The sequence below is a fragment of the Suricata suricatta genome, chromosome 17 (genome assembly GCF_006229205.1).
Source record: "Suricata suricatta isolate VVHF042 chromosome 17, meerkat_22Aug2017_6uvM2_HiC, whole genome shotgun sequence".
In the NCBI taxonomy this organism is placed as follows: Eukaryota; Metazoa; Chordata; class Mammalia; order Carnivora; family Herpestidae; genus Suricata; species Suricata suricatta.
The window spans coordinates 15,674,410-15,697,080 of record NC_043716.1 but is presented as its reverse complement, the minus strand read 5'-3'; the positions used below and the strand labels follow the sequence as shown (position 1 = coordinate 15,697,080).

Genomic DNA, 22,671 nt, shown 5'->3' with positions numbered 1-22,671 from the left:
TTTTATATAATTTTAAAGTATCAGTACACCCGATGCATCCATTAAAATTTTTTAATTCTTTAATGAAATATACATATGTACTTAAAAAATAAAGTAGGTGAGATCACTATTATTAGTAAATCTCTCGACCTTAGTTTCTCCTAATGTGGCTCTTTAAAAATTTACAACCAAACTTATCATCTTATTTCAATGAGCACAGCCATTTAATATTTTATTGTCAAATGCTCCAAGATCACACTCCAGAGAATTCATTCCCCTAATAATAATATGATTGCTGGTGGCAACAGACGGTTTATCATACAGCTTTGTTTTTCCTCCTCTGAAGCTTGAAGAGCAGATTCTGAGGACCAGATATGTGTATGTGCAGAAATGTGTGTGTGTGTGCACGTGCAATCTGCTTTGTTAATGCATTTACAAATGCACATACTAGGGGTACAATTATAATTTGAATACATATTTTTATTCATGTGAATCCAGGCAATACATATTTCCTAAGAACTTACTACTTATTGAGTGATAGATAAATGCACATACATTAGCTGATATAAACAATTTATGTGCTCTTTTGTGAAATACATAAAATACATTTTCCGGGAATATTCACTCATCTCTTCAGCCTCATGAGTTTTCTCAACCTAATTCTAGAGTTGATATCCCTTTTGCCTCCTCAAATGCAGTTCCCCCATTTAACCAAATTCTATATATTCACTTTCTTTTAGTGATTAAATCTAGAGAATAGTTACTATCTTCTTTTTAAGTTATGTATTTATGTTGAGAGAGAGAGCAGACAAGTTGGGGAGGAGGAGAGAGAGAGGGACAGAGAGAGAATCCCAAGAAGGCTCTGCATGGTCAGCACAGAGCCCCATGCAGGGTTCACACTCATGAACTGTGAGATCATGACGTGAGCCGAAGTTGGATGCTTAACAGACTGAGCTACCCAGATACCTCGATAATAGTTACTATCTGACTGATATTATAATTAAACTAGTAAAATAAAAGGTAAATAGAATCAATGTAAATTGGGGTCAATGTTAAATATAAAAAATCATTTTTGAACATGGTCATGTTTCATGTTTTGAACACTCCTATACATCCTCTTTAACTATACAGCCTCCTCCCTCAAGAAGCCAGGTAGAGCACACCATATGTTTATAACATTCCTGAACAACAGCAAGGGAATGTAAAGATTCTTAAGAGGTGTAGTCCCCTTCCTAAGTTAATGTGTTTTAGTCCAATGCAGAGAATACCTGGTTAGTTTGGGGTTTTCTTTTGTTTGGTCTAGAGGGGAAACAGAAATACTGTTTAGAGTATTAACATTAAATGCTTCATTTTTTCCATTAATATCATGCTTAGTCCCAGTTTTTATAAAGTTGTTTTTAGAAATAGTGCTGCACTTTGGGGGGGAATAAACATAGGATGGCAGCTAGCACAATAAATACTGTGTCTCCTGTGCTTTCTTATCCTGTTTCTATCCTAGAGTAGACATAATGCTTCCAGAGTCCGACGGGAACTTCTCCTAGAAGCCCTGTTTCAGAAGTGGGACAGCGATGGTTCAGGCTTCCTGGATCTGAAGAAAGTTGATGAACTCTTGTACACATATAAGGAGGGAATGGAAAAAGAATCTATGAAGAAAGGTAAAACGATATGAATTTTCTCATTAAAACTGTGGTAACAACTTGGCTTCAAGTTTTCCAGTACTACGACATTCATGGTTAAAACTTCTGAAACCACAAAACACCACTTCACACCTGTTAGAATGGCTACAATTGTTTTCAGTTTCAGCTCAGCACTCAGCATAGAGCTCAACACAGTTCCATCCCACAGCCATGGAATCACAATCTCAGCCAAAATTAAGGGTCAGATGCTCAACTGACTGAGCCACCCAAGTGCCCCTATTTTTAATGTTTTGAGGAACCTCTATACTCTTTTTCATAGTGGTTGTACCAATTTACATTCCCGCCAACAGTGCACACTGGGTTCCTTTTCTCCACATGCTTGCCAACACCTGTTATCTCTTGTCTTTTTGATAATAGCAATTCTGACAGGTGTGATATGACATCTCATTGTGACTTTGATTTGCATTTCTCTAAGTATTAGTGATGTTGAGCATCTTTTCATGCACCTTTTGGTTATCTTCATGTCTTTGGAAAATTCAGTTTCTTTGCCCATTAAAAAAATTTTTTTTTTGCTGTTTAGTTGCATGAGTTCCTTATATTATTTTGGATTTTAACCCCTAATTAGACATAGGATTTGCAAATATCTTCTCCTACTCTTGTAGGTTTCCTTTTCATTTTGTTGATTGCTTCTTTTGCTGTGTATAATCCTCGTAGTTCAATGTACTTCCACTTATTTGCTTTTGCTTTTGTTACTTATGTTGTATGGCTATAACTTAAAAATAGAAAAATAACAAGTGTTGACAAGGATGTAGAGAAATTGCAACCCTCAGACATTGCTGGTGGGAAGTGCAGAAAATGTCAGAGCTCTCAGGAGTTCATTGTGCTGTAGAGTACTTTGTCCAAGACCTTAACTCTACCTGGTTAGATTCCTTCCATATGCCTGGCTATCCTTACTCTTGGGGTTAAAAAAATCCAAAACATTCCTCAGTTCTGCCCATTTTTCTCTTTCTGTTGTATCTCTCTGCCTCTACAAGGTCCAATTCACCTTTCAAATTGGGCTGGCTTGCAAGTTTCTCCCGAATTTATAACTTAGCTACTAAATTCTCCTTAATGACTTTTCTTTTCCTATACTAATTTTTCTCTTCTGATCAAACTTCCCAATCAAAAGTTACTAAAATACAGTTGGTCCCAGGGTTGTGGGTTATTGTTAAGCTTATTAACAAAAGTTACTAAAATTCTTATTCCAGTATAAGTTTCCTCATTCATTTGATTAGATTCCAGTATAAATAATTTTGCTTTTCACTGGGTTTAAGGATTTATCTGGTGACTTTTGCATATTAGATTTCCAATTCTTAAAAAAGTTGTCATGATACTGGATCCTTCATTTAATGGTCACGGACCAAAGGCAAGTTACTGAACCTCAATAGATCCAGGGGCCCTAATTTGTAAAGTGAAGGAGTTAGATGTGATAATTTCTAGAATTTAAGAAACCCGAGGATGACATTATAAGGATATTCCACTATGTATGACTGAAGTACAGCAATAGAGATAGGGAAAATGAGTTAAGCCCAGCAAATGAGAATGAAGAAAGTAATGAGGAGGCAGAAACTGCTGCCAAAAATAAATTTCTGCAAGCAAGAAGAACAAATTATTCTCTGCAAGGGTAGACTTATACAAAATGACTCTCTCTGAACACATGTTGGTAGCCACCTGGGCTGAGGAGATGATTGCTGAGCTGATGGCCATATGGAAGAAGAAAGGCAGATTTTTTAAAAAGGGAGAAAAGTCTAAATCCAAACATTAGCTAATAAGGGATCAGAAAAACTTCAAATAGCTCTTTGTTTTGTTTTGTTTTGTTTTGCTCTACCCTTCTTGTCTATTTCTGTGTCCAAGATTAAAAACTGGATAAAAATTGGAGAAATAGGATAAAGCCACAGAATTAGAAGTGTCTATAAATGTTTCTGCTAGTATTTTCAAAATGGAAGTTTTCTGTTTGGAAGGGGCAACTTGAAACTTGTAGCTGGTAATTTTCCCTTTTTTTATTCCTGTCTAATACAGCCTAATCTTCAGAGGAGAAATATTACATATAAAATCTGTAAAACATGTGACCTGTCTACACTGTAGAAGAGATCATTCTTTCCCCATCACTTCCCATGGAGTAGCTATTAACATTCATTGAATATATATGCCCTTTAATTTTCTATTAAATGATCAATTTTGCTTTAATATATAAAAGTAGGACATTTAACTCTCTTAAAGTTATGACATTTTTTGATGCATTTTGTAACTAAATTACAGAAGTCTTGAACATTTATGAACCATGTTTATTTAGAAAATCTCATTGAAAAAACTCACATAATGTTTTTTTAAAAATATGTATTTATTTTTTGAGAGAAACAACAAGCAGGGGACAGGCAAAGGGAGAGTGAGAGAATCCCAAACAGGCCCCACACTGTCAGTACAGAGCCAGATGCGGGGCTCAACCCCACAAACTGTGAGACCATGACCTGATCCAAAACCAAGAGTCAGACACTTAACTGACTGAGCCACACAGGCATCCCACATAGTGTTTTTTTTTTAAAGAAACTGAAAACCAGACAAGTAGTGTAAAACAACTGCTGTTTCCTCACTCTGCAATAAGGAATCTCTAAGAAACTCCTAAGGTCTTCCCTTGATTGTCATGACTTTCACCATTTGAAGATTACAGGCTGTTTGTTTGTAGTATGTCCTACTTTTAGGGTGGTCTAGTGGCTCCTCATGATTAAATTCAGATTATTCATCTTTACCAGGAATATCATGTAAGTGATGCTGTATTCTTCTCATTGAATCCTAGCAGAAGTCCCAAGATAATGACATGATATCTGTGGAGGTCTTCAAAAAATTAAAAATAGAACTACCCTATAATCCAGTAATCACACTGCTAGGTATTTATCCAAAGAATACAAAAACATTAATTCAAAAAGATATATGTACCCCTATGTTTATTTCAGCGTTATTACAATACCCAAAGTATGGAAGCAGCATGAATGTCCATGAAAGATGAATGGATAAAAAAGTGAATTCTTATGGTATTTGTCTTTGTCTGACAGGCTTATTTCAGTTGGCATTATACTGTCTAGCTCCATCCATGTTGTTGCAAATGGCAAGATTTCATTATTTTTTTATGGCTGAATAGTTCAGCCATAATTTGTTAAGAAACAAAAAAGCAAAGAGGAAAAAGAAAGAGACAAGCCAAAAAATGGACTCTAAACTATAGAGAACAAATAGATGGTTACCAGAGGGGAGGTTGGTGGGGGGCTGAAGTGAAGTAGGTGAAGGGCATTAAAGACTAACTTATCTTGATGAACACTGATAATATATGGAATTGTTGAATCACTATATTGTACACCTGAAACTAATATAACATTGTATGTTAATTATACTGGAGTTAAAAAAAATTTTTAAAGATGATATCTATCAGTCCCTTCCATTTAAAAATTACTCTTTCTCCCTTTGTAATTAATAGATTTTTTTTGTAGTTGTACTTTGAAGCCATAGAAAAATTCCCTTATTTAAAAGAATAATATAAAGATTTTATTTTTAAAAAATTTTAAAGAAGATTTTAAGTAATCTCTACACCTAATGTTGGGCTCGAATTTACAACTCCGAGATCAAGAATCCCACACACTACTGATTGAGCCAGCCAGGTGCCCCCAAAACATTCTTTTCCTTATCAAACTTTTTATTTATTTGTTATAACAATATGTATTCATGGTTTCCTATTTTATTCAATGGGTTGTAATCCAACACTATCATTTTTTATATTTTAATGTTCCTATTGTCCCAGATTTCACCAATGGGAGTCCTTTCAGTCTGAATCTTGTGTCTTCCCCTACCCTCCAATATTCTGTTATGAAAAATTTCAAACATACAACAAAGTTGAAAGAATTTTACAGTGAGCTCCGATAGACCCATCACCGAGATTCTCCCATTAACATTTTATTACATTTTTAAAAAGTCTATTTATTCATCTCTTTATGCTTCCGTTTCTCTTATTTTTGATACATTTCAAGATAAATTTCTGACAGCAATACACTCCTCCCTAAACACTTCAGCATGTGTATCTTTAATTAGAATTCAATATATGTTAATGGCTTTTTTTCTTTTGAGGTAAAATGATACACAATAAAACACAAATTTTAAGTGTACATTCACTGAGTTTTGGCAAATACATAACTTGTGTATCCAATATCCCTATTAAGATATAGAATACAAAGTTCCCTCATGTCCCTTTCTCACTCAAACCCCACTACCCAATCCCCAAGACAACCACTCTTCTGGTTATTTTCCACTACAGATATGTTTTATCTCTTCTAGTTTACATATATGGAATCATTTGTATGTACCCTTTAGTGTAAGGCTCCTTTCACTCAGCATATATTTTCTTGAGATTCTTACATGTTGTGTGTACCAACAGTTTGCTTATTTGTTTGTTTGTTTGCTGATAGTCCATTGTATGAATAAACTATAGTTTGTTAGTCCATTCTTCAACTGATAGTGATTTAGACTGTTTCCAATTCTTGGCTATTATGAATAAAAGATGCCATAAACAGTCTTCCACAAATCTTTTGTGTGGATATATGTTTTTTATTTCTTTTATAATAAATACCTAGGGGTTTGATTTCTGGGCTATCGGGTAGATATATTTTTCGTTATATTAAGAAACTGCCAGAATATTTCCTGTGTCCTTTTAACATGTATCCATCATTCTTTGAGTACCTCCTTGTTTTGCACAATGACATCTTCTAGATTCATCTTATACTTTTCCTGCTGCCAAAATGGAATTACCCATTTCTCCAAGGAACCCTGGTTTCCTTTAGTGGAGAATGGTATTTGGAGGCCAAGATCTTGGGTTTTTTAATGTGACATTTTAATGATTTTTTAATGTTATTTATTTATTTGTTTATGAGAGAGAGAGCATGAGTGAGGGGCAGAGAGAGAGAATCACATGAGGTGCACAGAGAAAGGGAGAGAAAGTGCAGAGTCCAGAGCAGGGCTCCAGCTTACCCAATGTGGGGCTTGAACTCACAAATCATAAGATCATGGCCTGAGTGAAAATTGGATGCTTAACTGACTGAGCCACGCAGGCACGCCAAGATCTTGGTTCTACACATGCTCATTGCTCCTAGGTCCCTGCTCCCAAGTTTCTCATAGGGAATGTGTGTGTGTGTGGTGTGTGTGTACACATTTACATCTATACATATCTCTATAAATGTCTATTAATATTGAAAACTGTAAGTTCAGGGCACTTGCCTGGCTCAGTTGGTGGAGCATGTGGCTCTTGATCTCAGGGTTGTGGGTTTGGGGCCCATGTTGGGTGTAGAGGTTACTTAAAAGTAAAATCTTTAAAAAAAAAACTGTAAGTTCACACTCATACCTCCAAGTCCAAAATAGCAACAGAGTTCATTCTAGTTTTCTCCCCTTTTTGTAGCTCTCCTCTCTCTTGCTTGTATTATTCTAAATTTTATTTATTTTTTAATCAGTCCTCCTATATGGAACTAATCTCCTATCGCACTATCCTCTCCCCCACACTTATGTTTTTTCCTTCTCACTACACTTAAGTCCCAACACCCTTTATTAATCTCCCTTCCCACAGTTTCCCTCCCTACTCTGCTCAGGCTTTGACATCCCACAGCAAATCCCCCCTCCATGTGTATGCCCCCCATTCACCCCCTTAAGTTCCAACATTCTGTGACAAGGGACCTTTTCATGTAGATGCTCTCCTTAATCTACTCAAACTTCTAATTCCTCGAAATGAGTGAAGTCCTATCTGGAAGTCCTCATTTTGCTTGAGTCCTGATTCCCCATGCTGGGCTGCCCCTCTACATAGACACCTTCCTCACTCTGTTTAGATTCTAACTTCCAAAATCAGGCTGTCCTTCCATTTGGATGCCCTTCTCACTCTTCTCAGGCCTAAATACCCCATGTTGGGCATCTACCCCATGTGATATCCTCTTCATCCTGCTTGGTTCCAACACCCCAAGCCAAATCACCTCTGGAGAGCTCCCCTTTTCACTCACATATGCTGAGATTTCCCTTGCAATCTGGATACCATCCTCACCTTTTCAGGCTTGCAACCTGGATACCATCCTCACCTTTTCAGGCTCTGACAACTCATGCCTATCACTTCCTGAACAATGCCCTCCTTACTCCACTGGATTATGGTACCCTATTCTGGGCCACTGGGCTTACTTTGACCAGGAGCAAATGCTTACCATGCTCTGCCTCACCAATGGCTTTAGGCCCTAATTGTTCAAGAAAGGAAAGGAATAAGAGGAGGAGGAGGAATGGAAGAGGACGAATCCACAAGTTGATTTAATTCAAAGATATATCAGTTAGGACCCTTTGAGTCCGAGTAATAGGAAACCCAGCCCAGAGTGGTTAAACAAAACAAAACAAAACAAAACAAAACAAAATAAGCTTTATTGGTTCGTATGATAGAAAAGTCCAGGGCTAGTTCAGAATACAGATAGGTTTGGGACTTCAAATAATGACATGCGTACAAGTGCCTGCTTCTTTCTTTTTTTCTTTCTCAGTCTGATCTTGCTCTTTTCTATGTTTTGACTCCATTTTCATACAGTCTTCCCCCTTTGTCAAGTCCAGGTACAGTCTCACATCCTCCAGTCCAGCCCCAGTGGGAATAAAAAGGAAAATTCCTCTTCCTAGCAGAGTCTGGCATTAGTCTGGACTAAACTAACCACTCTGTATGAGGGAATAGAAAGTCCTGACTGATTTATGCCTGAGATGCATGCTGCATCTCTAGAACCATGATTGGAATCCCACTCAAACAAACAAAGTGAGATGGGAGTGGAGTAGTTTCCCCAAAACAAAATTTGGGATACTAGTAATAGGAGAAAGACAAGGGGATGTGATAGAGCAAAAATCAACAAAAGTTTACACTAGAGGAGAGGAGTTAAGATGACAAAGAAGTAGGGGACCGTGGGCTTTTTTCATCTGCAAACACAGCTGTATTGAGAGCAGGTCATTTGGAACACCCAGAAAATCAATCTGTGGACTGGTTGAGGGAGATAGTGTGGCAGGTGCAAGGCTTGTTTTAACAAACAAATCAATGCACACCTAGTTAAAAGTCCAAACACTCCCCACTGTAAGCAAATAGGAGCTCTGTAGAGGTCTGATCAGTGGGAAAGAGCCAAAATGCTGTAGCAGAGGGTACACAGCATATATCAAAAACACTTCCTGAAGTGCCAGGCCCAGGACAGTGTATGAACCCCTTTTTAATACGGTATTATTCTCAGGTGAAGGAAACATAATAAGCTTTCAAAACATGCAAAAGACAGAAACTTAGCCAAAATGACAAGTTGGAGGAATTTTCCCCACAAAAAACCTCAGGAAGAAATTGCAGCCAGGGACTTGTTCAAAATAGATAATATCCGCTATATCTGAACAAGAATATAGAGCAAGTGTCATAAGACTACTAGCTGGTCTTAAAAAAAAAAGCATAGAAGACACCAGAGAAACCCTTACTGCAGAGATCAAAGATCTAACTACTAGTGAGGCTGAAATTAAAAATGCTATAACAGAGTTGCAAAACGAACTAGGTATTTTCACAGTGAGTATTGAAGCAACAAGGGGGAGAATGGGTGATACAGAAAATTTATGGAAAATAATTAGGTTGAAAAGAAGAGGGAAAGAAAACTATTAGATCATGAAGGGAAACTTAAGGAAGTCTTGCTCTAAAGCAAGAGCAATATCCATAACATAGGAATCCCAGAAGAAGAAGAATAGGAAAAAGAGGCAGAAGGTTTATTTGAACAAATTTTAGCTGAGAACTTCCCTGATCTAGGGAAAGAAACAGACATTCAAGTCCAAGAAGCACAGAGAATGCTCAAAATCAACAAAAGTAAGTCAATACCATGACCTATCATAGTGAAATTTGCAAAATACAAAGATAGAGAATTCTGAAAGTAGCTAGGGGTAAAAGTTTCTTAACCTACAAGGATAGACATGTAAGGTTAGAGGCCATGTCCACTGAAACTTGGCAGGCCAGAAGGAACGAGAGGAAATATTCAACGTGCTGAATGGTAAAAAAAAAAAAAAAATATGCGACCAGGAATTCTTTATCCAGCAAGGCTGTGATTCAGAATAGGAGCGACAAAGTTTTCCAGACAAAGAAAAACTAAAGGAGTTCATGACCACTAAACCAGCCCTGCAAGAAACTTTAAGGAGGACTCTGCAACTCTACAGGTAACATAATGGCACTAAATTCATGTCTTACAATAATCACTATGAATGTAAATGGACTAAATACTCCAATCAAAAGATAGAAGGTATCAGCATTGATAAAAACAACAAGATGCATCTATATGCTTCCTATAATTTTAGACCTAAAGAGACCTGCAGATTGAACGTGAGGAGATGGAGAACCATCTATCATGCTAATGGACATCAAAAGAAAGCCAGAGTAGCCATATTTATATCAGAAAAACTGGATTTTAAAACAAAGAAAATAACAAGAGATAAAGAGGATGATACCATAATTAAGGGGTGTATTGATCAAGAAGTACTAACAATTTAATTATAGGAGTGCCTTGGTGGCTCAGTTAAGTGTCTGAGTCTTTATTTTGGCTCAGGTCATGATCTCAGTTTCTGAGTTCAAGCCCCACATCAGGCTCTGTGCTGACAGTGTGAAACATGCTTGGGATTTTTGGTCACCTTCACTCTTTACCCCTCCCCCAATTGCACTCTATCTCAAAATAAATAAACATTTTTTTTAAATGTTAAGAAAAAATACCAACAATTATAAATATTTATGCCTCCAACTTGATAGCACCCAGATATATGAATCAATTAATAACAAACATAAAGAAACTCATTGATAATAATACAAAGAGATTTTAACACTCCAATTACAGAAATGGACAGATCATCTATGCAGAAAATCAGCAAGGAAACAATGGCTTTGAATAACACCCTGGGCCAGATGGACTTAACAGATATATTCACAACATTGTATCCTAAAGCAGCAGAATACACACTCTTCTCTAGTACACATGGGACATTCTCCAGAATAAATCACCTACTGGGTCACAAAGCAGTCCTCAACAAGTACAAAAAAATTGAATTCATGCCCTGAATATTTTCAGATCACAACACTATGAAACTTGAAATCAACCACAAGGAAAAATTTGAAAAGCCCTCAAATACATGGAGGTTAAAGAACATCCTACTAAAGAATGAGTGGATTAACCAGGAAATTAAAGAAACAAAGAAATACATGGATGCCAATGAAAATGAAAACACCACAGTTCAAACCCTTTGGGATGTAGCAAGGCAGTCCTAAGAAGAAAGTATATTTCAAGTCAGGACTATCTCAAGATGCAAGTAAGGTCCCAAATAAACAATCTAACCTCATACCTAATCGCTAGCAGAGGAAAAGCAAATAAAGCCTAAAGCCAGAAGAAGGGAAATAATAAAGATTAGAGCAGAAATAAAAGATACAGAAACAAACAAACAAACAAAAAAGTAGAACAGATCAACAAAACTAAGAGCTGGTTCTTTGGAAGAATAAACAAAATTTATAAGCCCCTAGCCAGACCTATCAAAAAGAAAAGAGAAAGGACCCAAATAGATAAAATCATGAATGAAAGAGGAGAGATCACAATAAACACCACAGAAATACAATTATAAGAGAACACTATGAAAAACTGTATGGCAACAAACTGGACAATCTGGAAGAAATGGATAAATTCCTAGAAATTCACAAACTACCAAAACTGAAACAGAAAAAAAAATAGAAAATTTGAACAGACCCAATATCAACAAAGAAATTGAATCAGTAATCAAAACTCTCCCAACAAATGGGTCCTGGGCTTGATGGCTTCCCAGGGGAATTCTATAAGACATTTAAAGAAGAGCTAATACCTAAGATTACCCTGATTCCAAAACTAGACAAAGACCCACTAAAAAGGAGAATTACAGGCCAATTTCCCTGATGAACATGAATGCAAAAGGTCTCAACAAGATACTAGCAAATCGAATCCAACAATACATTAAAAGACATATTGGGGCGCCTGGGTGGCTCAGTTGGTTAAGTGTCCAGCTTCGGCTCAGGTCATGATCTCACAGTTCATGGGTTCGAGCCCTGCGTCAGGCTCTGTGCTGACAGCTTAGAGCCTGGAGTCTGCTTCAGATTCTGTATCTCTCTCTCTTTCTTACCCTTCCTTGCTCACACTGTCTCTCTCTCTCTCTCAAAAATAAATAAAAAACAAAAAAATTGAAAAAAAAAAGACTTATTCACCATGATCAAGTGGGATTTATTTCTGGGCTGTAGGGCTGGTTCAATATTTGCAAATCAATCAAGATGATATACCACACTAATAAAAGAAAGGATAAGAAACATATGATCCTGTAAATAGATGCAGAAAAAGCATTTGACAAGATACAGCATCCATGCTTGATTAAAACCCTCAACAAAGTAGGGATAGATGGAACATACCTCAACATCATAAAAGTCATATATGAAAGAGTCACAGCTAATATCATCCTCAATGAGGAAAAACTTTCCCCAGGGTGGCTCAATCAGTTAAACGTCTGACTTCTGCTCAGGTCATGGTCTTGCAGTTCGTGGGTTCGAGCCCCATGTCAGGCTCTGTGCTGACAGCTAACTCAGAGCCTGGAGCCTGTCTTCAGACTCTGTGTCTCTGTCTCTCTGACCCTCCCCTGCTCACGCTGTCTATCTGTCTCTCTCTCTCAAAAATAAATAAAACATTTAAAGAAAAGAAAAACTTTCCCCTATGGTCAGGAACAAGACAAGACACAAGACACTCTCACCATTACTATTTAACATAGTACTAGGAGTCTTAGCCTCAGCAATCAGACAACAAAATAAAGGGCATACAAATTGCAAGGAAGAAGTCAGACATTCATTTGCAGATGATATGATACGCTATGTAGAAAGCCTGAAAGACTCCAGCAAAAAAATTCCTAGAACCAATACATGAGTACAGCAAAGTTGCAGGATACAAAATCAACATGCGGAAATCTGTTGCATTTCTATATGCCAATAATGAAGCAGCTGAAAAAGAAATCAAGGAATTGATCCCATTTGTAATCGCACCAAAACCATAATATATCTAGGAATAAACCTAACTAAAGAGGTAAAAGATCTGTACTTTGAAAAGTATAAAGAAATTGAAGAGGACACAAAGAAATGGAAAAGCATTCCATGCTCATGGATCAGAAGAACAAACATTGTTAAAATGTCTATACTACCCAAAGCAATAATGCAATCCCTATCAAAATTACATTATTAGGTAGCTCCCTAAAGGATACAAAAATACAGATTTGAAAGGGTACATACACACCAATGTTTATAGCAACATTATCAACAATAGCCAAACTATGGAGAGTGCCCAAATGTCCATTGACTGACAAATGGATAAAGGAGATGTGGTGTATATGTATATATAATATAATATTACTCAGTCGTGAAAAGGAATGACATCTTGCCATTTGCAAAGATATGGATGAATCTAGAATGTATTATGCTAAGTGAAATAACCCAATCTGAGAAGGACAAATACCATATGATTGCACTCATGTGGAATTTAAGAAACAAAGCAGATGAACATATGGAAAGAGGAGGGGAAAAAAAAAGAAGAGAGGGAAACAAAACCATAAGAGACTCTTAATGATAGAGAACAAACTGAAAGTTGATGGAGGGAAGTGAGTGGGAGATTGGCTTGATGAGTGATGGGCATTAAGGAGGGAACTTGTTTTGATGAGCCACTGAGTGTTGTATGTAAGTGATGAATCACTGAATTCTACTCTTGAGACTAGTTTGCACCATATGTTTACAATCTAAAATTTAAATAAATAAATAGTATGAAATTGGAAAAAATCAACAAAATCCAACTACAAAAATGAGAAACCTTCATCAGTAGGAGGACTAAAAGTAACAGACAGTATTTATTAATTGTTAAATAAATGGTATAGAATAGATGCTTATCTTACAAGGGAAGGAGAAATCATGGTGGAAGCCTTCTTCAGGAAGGAAAGATTTAAAAAAAAAAGGGTTTTTTTACATTTATTTTTGAAAGACAGAGAGAGACAGGGGAGGGACAGAGAGAGAGGGAGACACAGAATTGGAAGCAGGCTCCAGGCTCTGAGCTGCCAGCACAGAGCCCGATGCGGGGCTCAAACCCACCAACTGTGAGATCATGACCTGAGCCGAAGTCGGACGTTCAACCGACTGAGCCACCCAGGCACCCCAAGATTTTGAAATTTAAACAAGAAGGGCACATATCCTATCACTAATTTATAATAAATACCAAAGAAACTTGCACATATGTATCAGGAGACATGTATAGCAAAACACTGTAGACAATCTGCATGCCCGCTAACAGGAGAACAAATCAATGGTGGTATACACACAGAATGACATAGTATATAGTGGTGAAAATGAATGGATCACAGCTATAGGAACAACATGGATGGATATGGTAGCATGATCTAAGTCCCAGTGTCTGTGTCTGTGTGTGTGTGTGTGTGTGTGTGTGTGTGTGTGTGTGTGTCCTTTTTCTGAAATTTACAAATAGGCAAAACTAAACCACATATTGTTTAGAAGTGCACACACAAACACACACACACACACACACACATACACACCTAATAACACTATTGGGAAAATAAAAAGGGAAAGATAAAACAAAAACAAAATTGCAGGATATTGGTGGGAATGTTGGGGGGGCAGGGAATGGAACAGGGTAGGAGCATAGAGTAAGATGTGTTATTGCAAATGCTTAGTTTGGCATCACATTCATAATTGTACAATTAAAAAAGATGTGGATGCAGAAGTATACAAGGCATTGTCAGGACCATGAGTAGAACAGAGATACAAGAGCAAATAATTTTTTATGGTATTATGGGTAGATATTACTGGAAAATGGACTGGATCTGTATATGGTAAGACTTTTTTCCCTGTCTCTTAATTTTTGTTTATTTTTAACTTTTAAATTTCAGTATAATTAGCATACAATGTCACATTAGGTTCAGGTTATAGCACAGTGATTCAGCTTCTCAATACATTGTGCTATGCTCACATCAAATATAGCATCATCTGTCACTGAATATGGTAGGACTTTGAACCAGGGAATTGCAGACTGAAAGTTGTGTTTATTTTTCATTTTATTTTTTATTTTTTCATGTTGATATATTTTTATTATTTAGAATAATTGAGGACTGTGTTTATGAGTATTTAAATATCATGATTAACAAAAGCCATAAATGTGACTTAGTGTCTTTGAGGTTTATTCCAGTTGTGTGATATATATGTATGTATTTATTAACCTTTTTTATTTAAGTATAACTGTCACACCAAGTCACATCAGTTTCAGGTGTACAACATAGTGATTCAACCTTTCTCTCTGTTATGCTATGCTCCCCTCAAGTGTAGACACCATCTGTCACCATACAAGGCTATTACAATATTATTGACTATATCCCCTATGCTGTGCCTTTTATTCCTGTGACTTATTCACTCTATAATGAGAAGCCTATATTTCCCATTCCCCTTCACCCTTTATGTCCGTCTCCCCACCCACCTCTGACAACCATGTTTGTTCTCTGTATTTATAGGTCTGATTCTGCTTTTTGTTGTAAATTGTTTTAATTTTATAAATATGTATTAAGCCTTATTATTGGTAATCTAATTATGTATACAATGACTAATATTGGTCTGGGATTATGGAAGTAGAGATGGAGAGGAGTAGCAACAAGATATACTGCTAAAGGCTAACAGGATAGGATTAAGTGGACTATTGGATATGGAAGGTAAAAAGTAGGGAAGAGTCAGATTGACCCCGGAGTTTCATCTGGCTGAGGGGTAGAGTTAAAAAAACAGAACAGAAATAGGGAAGATGACACAGGATATCTTGAGTTCAATACAGAAATTCACTGTAAGGTCTTTCGTTGGGCTTTGAGATGCCTTTGATATACCTAGTTTTCTATGAGGAGCAGTTGTCAAGGTCTTAAGTCTACTATAAAAGGGGAATAAAGATTTTCCCCATAGATAAATAAACTTTAAAAAATTTTCATAATGTTTATTTTAGAGAGAGAGAGAGAGACAGAGACAGAATACAAGCGGGGGAGGGGAAGAGAGAGATGGAGACACAGAATCCAAAGCAGGCTCCAGTCTCCAAGCTGTTGGCACAGAGCCCAACATGAAGCTTGAACTCATGAATGGTGAAATCATAACCTGAGCCGAAGTTAGATGCTAGACTGACTGAGCCACCCAGATGCCCTGACAAATGAACTTTTGATTAGTTCTTGGTTTTGTGTTTGTGTCTTTTAGCTAAACTACACATCCAATTTCCAAAGCCACATCCTGGTCAAGAAGTAAGGTTGTCGTCAAAACAATTTCGGAAATACATAGAGTTGGTTGTATCTGAACTCAAGGGCAATGAAGATCATGTTTTGGAAAGTGTGGTGGAGTTTCTGATGAATACTTTAGAAAGGAGCCATACTGAGAGTATGAGGAATTGTGCCAGGCGGAAATGGCTGCACGGAATCCAACATGCAGCAGAGACAAGTGGGGTATCCTTGGAGCCAGTGTACACTGAAACCTTTAAGGCCCTCACTCAGGTATGTTTTCCTAAAGTGAAATATAAGAGGAAAAAATTCCTCTTGTAGGTGATGTTCAATGGTTGCAAAAAGGGGGTATAGTAAATTTTCTTGAAAAATCACTGGGTACTGCTATAGAGATGTTTTATTCATTCCAAAACATTATAATGACCCAAAGCCTAGCCTAGGAAAGATGCAAATAGAATGATTGCAGTTTGGGAAGGTGGAAGTAGAGAGGAAACATATTAAGAGACAGAATTATGTCTTGGGATTTCTAATTTCATTTGTGCTGAGAGTCAATAAGCTTAGAGCAGACAATAGACTAATATTGAAAAATATCAGTAAGGAGATGATGCAGGCAGTTCAAGATACAATTCCCTTGAATAATGGAGCCAGTTTAGAAAAGGAATTATTCAGGGGTGTCTGGGTGGCTCAGTCGGTTGAGCATCCAACTCCTGATTTTGGCTCAGGTCATGATCCCAGGGTCAAGGGATTGAGCCCTGTGGGGGTCCTTGCTGAGTGTGGAGCCTGGGTAAAATTCTCTCTCACTCTCTCTCTGTCCCTCTCCCCTGCTTTCAAACACACACACTCTTTCTCTAAAATGAAAAAAAAATTAAAGGAACTATTTAAGGGACACCTAGGTGGCTCATTCGGTTAATGGTCTGACTCTTGATTTCAGCTCAGGTCATGATCTCATGGTTCATCCAATGGAGCCCTGTGTTGGACTCATGCTGACAGCATGGAGCCTGCTTGGGATTCTCTCTCTCCTCTCTCTCTGCCCCTCCCCGACTTGCTCACTCTCTTTCTCTCTCAAAATAAACAAATATTTAAAAATTTTAAAAAGAAACTATTTAAATCATAAACTCATTATCATAGGATCCAATATCACACAATATTTCATTGCATTGCCTAGAAACAAGCTGATAACTATTATAGAATTGTGTCACTTAAAACACTTGACTCTGATGGACCAATGCCCACAGCTTTGCCACCCCATCAGATACTCCCAGCTAGCTGCTTCTCCCAGACAGAAACAGCATGTCTGCCTTCTATACATATATCACAGATTCCACTAGTCCAGGAAACCTGGAGTCATTCACCTCAGTTAAATAGCAATGCTTAATTAATGGATTCATCGACTGAATGGTTGAATTTTCCAATGCACTTTGAAATGATGTGACCAGGAGCAGAAGACCAATCTAGAAAAAGAAATATTACTCCAACTGACTTCAGAGATCTGTGGTACCCTAAGAGAAATCTTACTACATTTGTTAGTTACTCTAGAGATCTTTTATGTAGAAAAGAAAGAGTAAAGGGAAAAGAAAAAAAATACATGAAAAGCAAATCCAGTGCTTGCTTCAGCAGCACATACACTAAAATTGAAAAAACACAGAGGAGATTAGCATGGCCCCTGCTCAAAGATGTCATACAAATTGGTGAAGTGTTCTATATTTTTCCAAAAAGAAAAATGAAAAAAAAGCAAACCCAAATATATAGAAAGAGAAGGCAAATATTAAGGAAAGCATCTTTGATGTCCCCATCTTATGGACATGCTTAATATATGTTAACACAATATTATTAATAACATAATAATATGTTAGTATTAATAATAATAGTAGTTGTAAAGTCTGTAATCGGGGGCCCCAAGAAATTTTTTCCTGGCCTAAATCAAATACCATAGTCAAACTACGTTAAGAATTCTTTGAGAGCATTTTTTCCTACATTCACTTTGTAGTAGATGGTGAAAATGTACTCAAGAAATATGAGTTAAATGAAGCCATATTCTTGCCCTGGCCCTCTAAAATAAGTACTTTTAACTGAAGCTAAAACAATATGACTATAGTTCAAAGGGATCCAAGCTTTAAACCTCTAAATTTGAGTAGACTTGAAGGATATTTTTAGTCTAGTTGACATAAGGTAAATCCGTTCCATTCATTAAAACTCATTTGGTGGGGGCTGGGGGGACGTTTGGATGACTCAGTTAGTTTGACATCTGACTTTTGATTTCAGCTCAGGTCATGGTTTCACAGTTGTAGGATCTGGCCCCTCATCAGGCTCCATGCTCACTGTAGAGATTCTCTCTCTCTCTCTCTCTCTCTCTCAAATAAAAACCAAAACCAAAACCAACAGCTGTGGTAGCTTCTCCCCACTGCCCATGAATGGTAATTATTGTGGTCAGATGCACAAACTGGCTAATGAAGGGAGGCATGATTAAGGGAATAACTTTTAATCAGCAAATACATGGTCAGAAACATTTTGCCACAGGATGCTGAAGCCCATGGAAATAAGAAGATCAGTGCTCACATTTCCCTCTTAGAAGAAAACAGACTACTGCCTGATAGAGGGAATGTTCTATTGAGGAACATAGCTTCTACGTTAGATGATGCACCATTTGTACTGAACAGAGTACTCTACAGGGACATGAAGGGAATCAGGTAAGAATTTCTTGAAGAGATTGGTTTTACACTTCTAAAAAACAATTCCCTTTCTGAAATAAACTAGTATTGTAATCCCAGTTAGCTTCCCAGGAGAGAAATGCCTCAGGTCAATGCTTCTGGAGTGGGATGTGGTGAGTTTCCAGTCTTGAATTATTTCACCTGGTCATTGATTTGCCATGTTTCTGGAGTGGGATGTGGTGAGTTTCCAGTCTTGAATTATTTCACCTGGTCATTGATTTGCCATGTTGGGACTCTGCTTCACAACATCAGATTGATTATTTCTGCCTGCTTTATAAGTCATGCCTCCAGCATCCTGTCCATATATGTTCTCTCTGTTATGAGCTAAGCTTCTGTTTTTAATCTTTTTCTCAAGTTAGACTCTCCAAACTAGTAATTTCACAAGTCCCTTCTCTGACATATAATGACCATAACTGAACAGAGAATTGACCTAATTTCCTGCATAGTTTCATCTAAAGCCTTCTCCTGTGCCTTTCTACCGTCTTCATATTCCTATTCCTCAGCTTTACAGTAGTGGATGAAGGGAAGCCAATACATGTCCCCCAGGTTCAGCACCATGGGAACGTCTTCTTCTGGAACTATTCCGTCAAGAAGAGTGATCAAAATGGTTCATTCCTGGCTCTGCCTCTTCAGGATGCATCTATGAGGGTCTTTGGGGTCTTGGCTGTTGACACCCTAAGAGATCCCCAAAAAATAAACATCTTTGTACCTCATGAGATCAGATTCTATCAGGTAAGTCTGATAGAATGGAGGAATTCTTCAAGAACAATGGTAGGATGGCCTCTCCTTCTATACTTTTAAAAAAGCAAAACCTAAAACCAGATGCAAATAAAGCTATGTATATAGATAGTGTCATCATACTTATGTCTGTTCACTGTGTATATCTAACAGTCTTTGGAGAGGTTCTCCATTACATATGGAAGGACTCTCAGCCTCATCTATGCCTCAGCCTCTGGGAAGATTGTTAATATGTGTCCTATTGCACTAATTATAGGAACAGCATTTTATGCTGTAGAACTCCAACCATTAAACTACTAACTAAGACGCACAAAGTAGGAACGAACCTTTAGAAGGGAGATATTTATGTTTTATTAGCAGGGGAGCCTAGAAGTCTTTTACTTTTTCCGTAAATGCATTCCCATGACTCTTGGTTTCAGTGTCATGATTTTAAAGGATGAAGAATGTAGGAAGAAACCTAAATGTTTCTTGAGTATTCATGTTTTCCAATTAGATCACAAAAAAAGATGGGCACTTAAATTTTTTTTCAATATTCATCTTCTTTTGAGAGAGAGAGAGAGAGAGAGAGAAAGCAGGGAAAGGGCAGAGAGAGAGGGAGACACAGAAGCTGAAGCAGGCTCCAGGCTCTGAGCTGTCAGTACAGAGCTCGACACGGGGCTTGAATCTATGAACAGGGAGATTGTGACCTGACCTGAAGTTGGACGCTTAACGGACTGAGCCACCCAGGTGCCCCAAAAGATATGCATTTTTAAGACTATGCCTGGACTATTTATTTCTACAAGGATTTAATTTTATTTTATGAATAGAAATTGCAATGAAAGGAGATTGAAAGCCTTTATGGAGGCGATGAACTGGGATGTAGCAACGATCAGGAATATTCTATTCCTTTATCACTTATTTCCCTCTAAGCCTTTGGCTCTTTATGTTTATTACCACAACTTAAAATTTTCTCTTCTAAGGGCGCCTGGGTGACTGAGTCAGTTAGGTCCAACTCTTGATTTCAGCTCAGGTCATTATCTCACAGTTTGTGAGTTCAAGCCCTGCATTGGCCTCTGTGCTCTCAGCACAGAGCACTGTGCTTGGAATTCTCTCTCCCTCTCTCTTTGCCCTCCTCCACTCTCCCTATCTCTCTCTCTCTCTCTCAAAATAAATAAACTTAAATTTTTTTCTCTTCCCATTTATTGGATGTATAATCAAGGAAAGTGGGGGAATCTTTTTCTCTGGACATTTAAAAAATGTTCATTTAGTTTTTTTGAGAGAGAGAGAGTGTGCACCCAAAGTGGGGCTCAAACTCATGAACTGTGAGATCATGACCTGAGCTGAAATCAAGAGCTGGACCCTTAACTGACTGAACCACCTACGCCTCCCTTAACATCTTTTTAATAATATGATTCACTCTCATCTGACATAAGAATAATATAAAAGTATCAAGAAGAAAATGGAGGAATATGGAGTTATCAGTAGGTGAATTATATATAATCTTACTAGAGAACATGTCAAAATGAACCTTATTTTTTTATTTTTTAAAATTTATTTATTTATTTTGAGAGAGAGAGAAAGCATGCACAAGTGGAGAAGGGGCAGAGAAAGAGAGAATCCCAAGCAGACTCTCTGCTGTCAGCACAGAGCTTGAGGTGGGGCTCGAACTCACAAACCATGAGATCATGACCTGAGCTGAAGTCAGACACTTAACCAAATGAGTCACACAGGCGCCCCTCAACATGAACTTTAAATGGACTCTCTAGGACCTAGAGGTAAAGTGTCCTGGGTTACCTTTAGATGCCTTGGGTTGTATTATAAAATTTATATAGTCTTGAAGAATTTGTGGTTCCTAGAATCTCTTGACAAGATGACAGATGCGTTCTAAGGACTTCATCCCCCTTTTCTGTGGAACAAGCTCTCTTAATGCCTATAAGAAGACTGTGTTGTCTAGCATGTTGTAGGCCTTGGACCAGAGTACAACCTGTACCAATCTGATGACAGAAGGCACAGAAAGATCCAGACATTAATATTGCATCATATCAGGGAAGCTCCTACCCATCTGCCCAAGGCTGGCATTAGCTCCTGGCTTTTAAATATTTTTCCTCATTTCAAACTTTATCTTGTTCTTCTGACTCTATTCTCTGATAGAACATATCACAAATTTAACTGTATGACTATCAGGAAACATAATAAAGTTATGTGGATCTTATAGTAGATCTCTCCTTACATCTTTGATTTCTTGAGATCCTTTTTTTCATAGTAGAATCTGGAACACTGCCTTTTGAGAACTGATGAATGATTTTTCCGACGTAGATTGTCATTAATTTTAAAAGATAATCTGGAGCACATGAATGGCTCAGTGGTTGAGTACCCAACATCAGCTCAGGTCATGATCTCGGGATTCGCGAGTTCAAGCCTCACATTGGGCTTGCTGCTGTCAGCACAGAGCCTGTTTAAGGTCCTCTGTCCCCCTCTCTCTGTCCTTCCCCCACTTGTGCTTTCTCTGAAAAATAAACAAAAAAATATAATTCAACTGGTGCATTATTTTTCTATTTTAAAAAGAAAAGACAGTTGGGTGCCTAGGTAGCTCAGTCAGTTAAGTGTCCGACTTAAGCTCAATCATGATCTCATGGCTTGTGGGTTAAAGCCCCATGTTGGGCTCTGTGCTCAAAGCTCAGAATCTGGAGCTGCTTTGGATTTTGTGTCCCCCTCTCTTGGCCCCTCCCCTGTTCGCACTTTTTCTCTCTCAAAAATAAGTAAACATTAAAAACAATTTTAAAAAAGACAATTAAAATTCTCTGTCTCTACAGGGTGTTGCCAATGTCTTTAGCAGTGCCTATCACCACGTCCACAGCAGGGAGCACATCCTGCATGTTGTGATCACTGGAATTGCCTGGCTCTGTGACATCACATCTGACATCACCACCATCACTACATACTTCGTTGAGCCTGGCCCAAAGGAAGAAGGCAAGGTGGGGCAGTGTTAGACCTCAGAGTTTCTAGATAGTATTGTCTTGCTAATATGCTAAACCAATACTTAGTTAGCTATTAGGCCCACTGAGGACATATTTCCCATGATCCCAATTCAAGATCCTTGGTTGTGAGTGGCAAAAATCCATCTCAAACTACCTTAGGCAAAAAAGGGAATTGATTGTGTGACCAACATAAAGGACCAGAGTCAGGTTGGCTTCTAGGATGACCAGAAAGAATGAGGAATTCAATATCATGAGCACTCTCTGCAATTCTCACATGTACTTCCC

General features: G+C 37.7%; 1 protein-coding gene and 1 non-coding gene across 3 annotated transcripts in view; both read left to right on the top strand.

Moving 5' to 3' along the window:
* EFCAB5 (EF-hand calcium binding domain 5) overlaps window positions 1-22,671 on the top strand; it is a 154,487-nt gene that overhangs the window by 106,865 nt on the left and 24,951 nt on the right. For both annotated transcript variants that reach the window (XM_029928897.1, XM_029928896.1), the window contains 5 exons: window positions 1,478-1,634; window positions 15,967-16,256; window positions 18,501-18,670; window positions 19,195-19,423; window positions 22,222-22,383. In XM_029928897.1, the coding sequence (XP_029784757.1) occupies window positions 1,478-1,634; window positions 15,967-16,256; window positions 18,501-18,670; window positions 19,195-19,423; window positions 22,222-22,383 (1,008 nt within the window). The remainder of the gene's footprint in view (window positions 1-1,477; window positions 1,635-15,966; window positions 16,257-18,500; window positions 18,671-19,194; window positions 19,424-22,221; window positions 22,384-22,671) is intronic.
* LOC115283075 lies at window positions 17,585-17,691 on the top strand. The gene has a single exon (XR_003904895.1). It is a non-coding gene; the product is annotated as a U6 spliceosomal RNA (small nuclear RNA).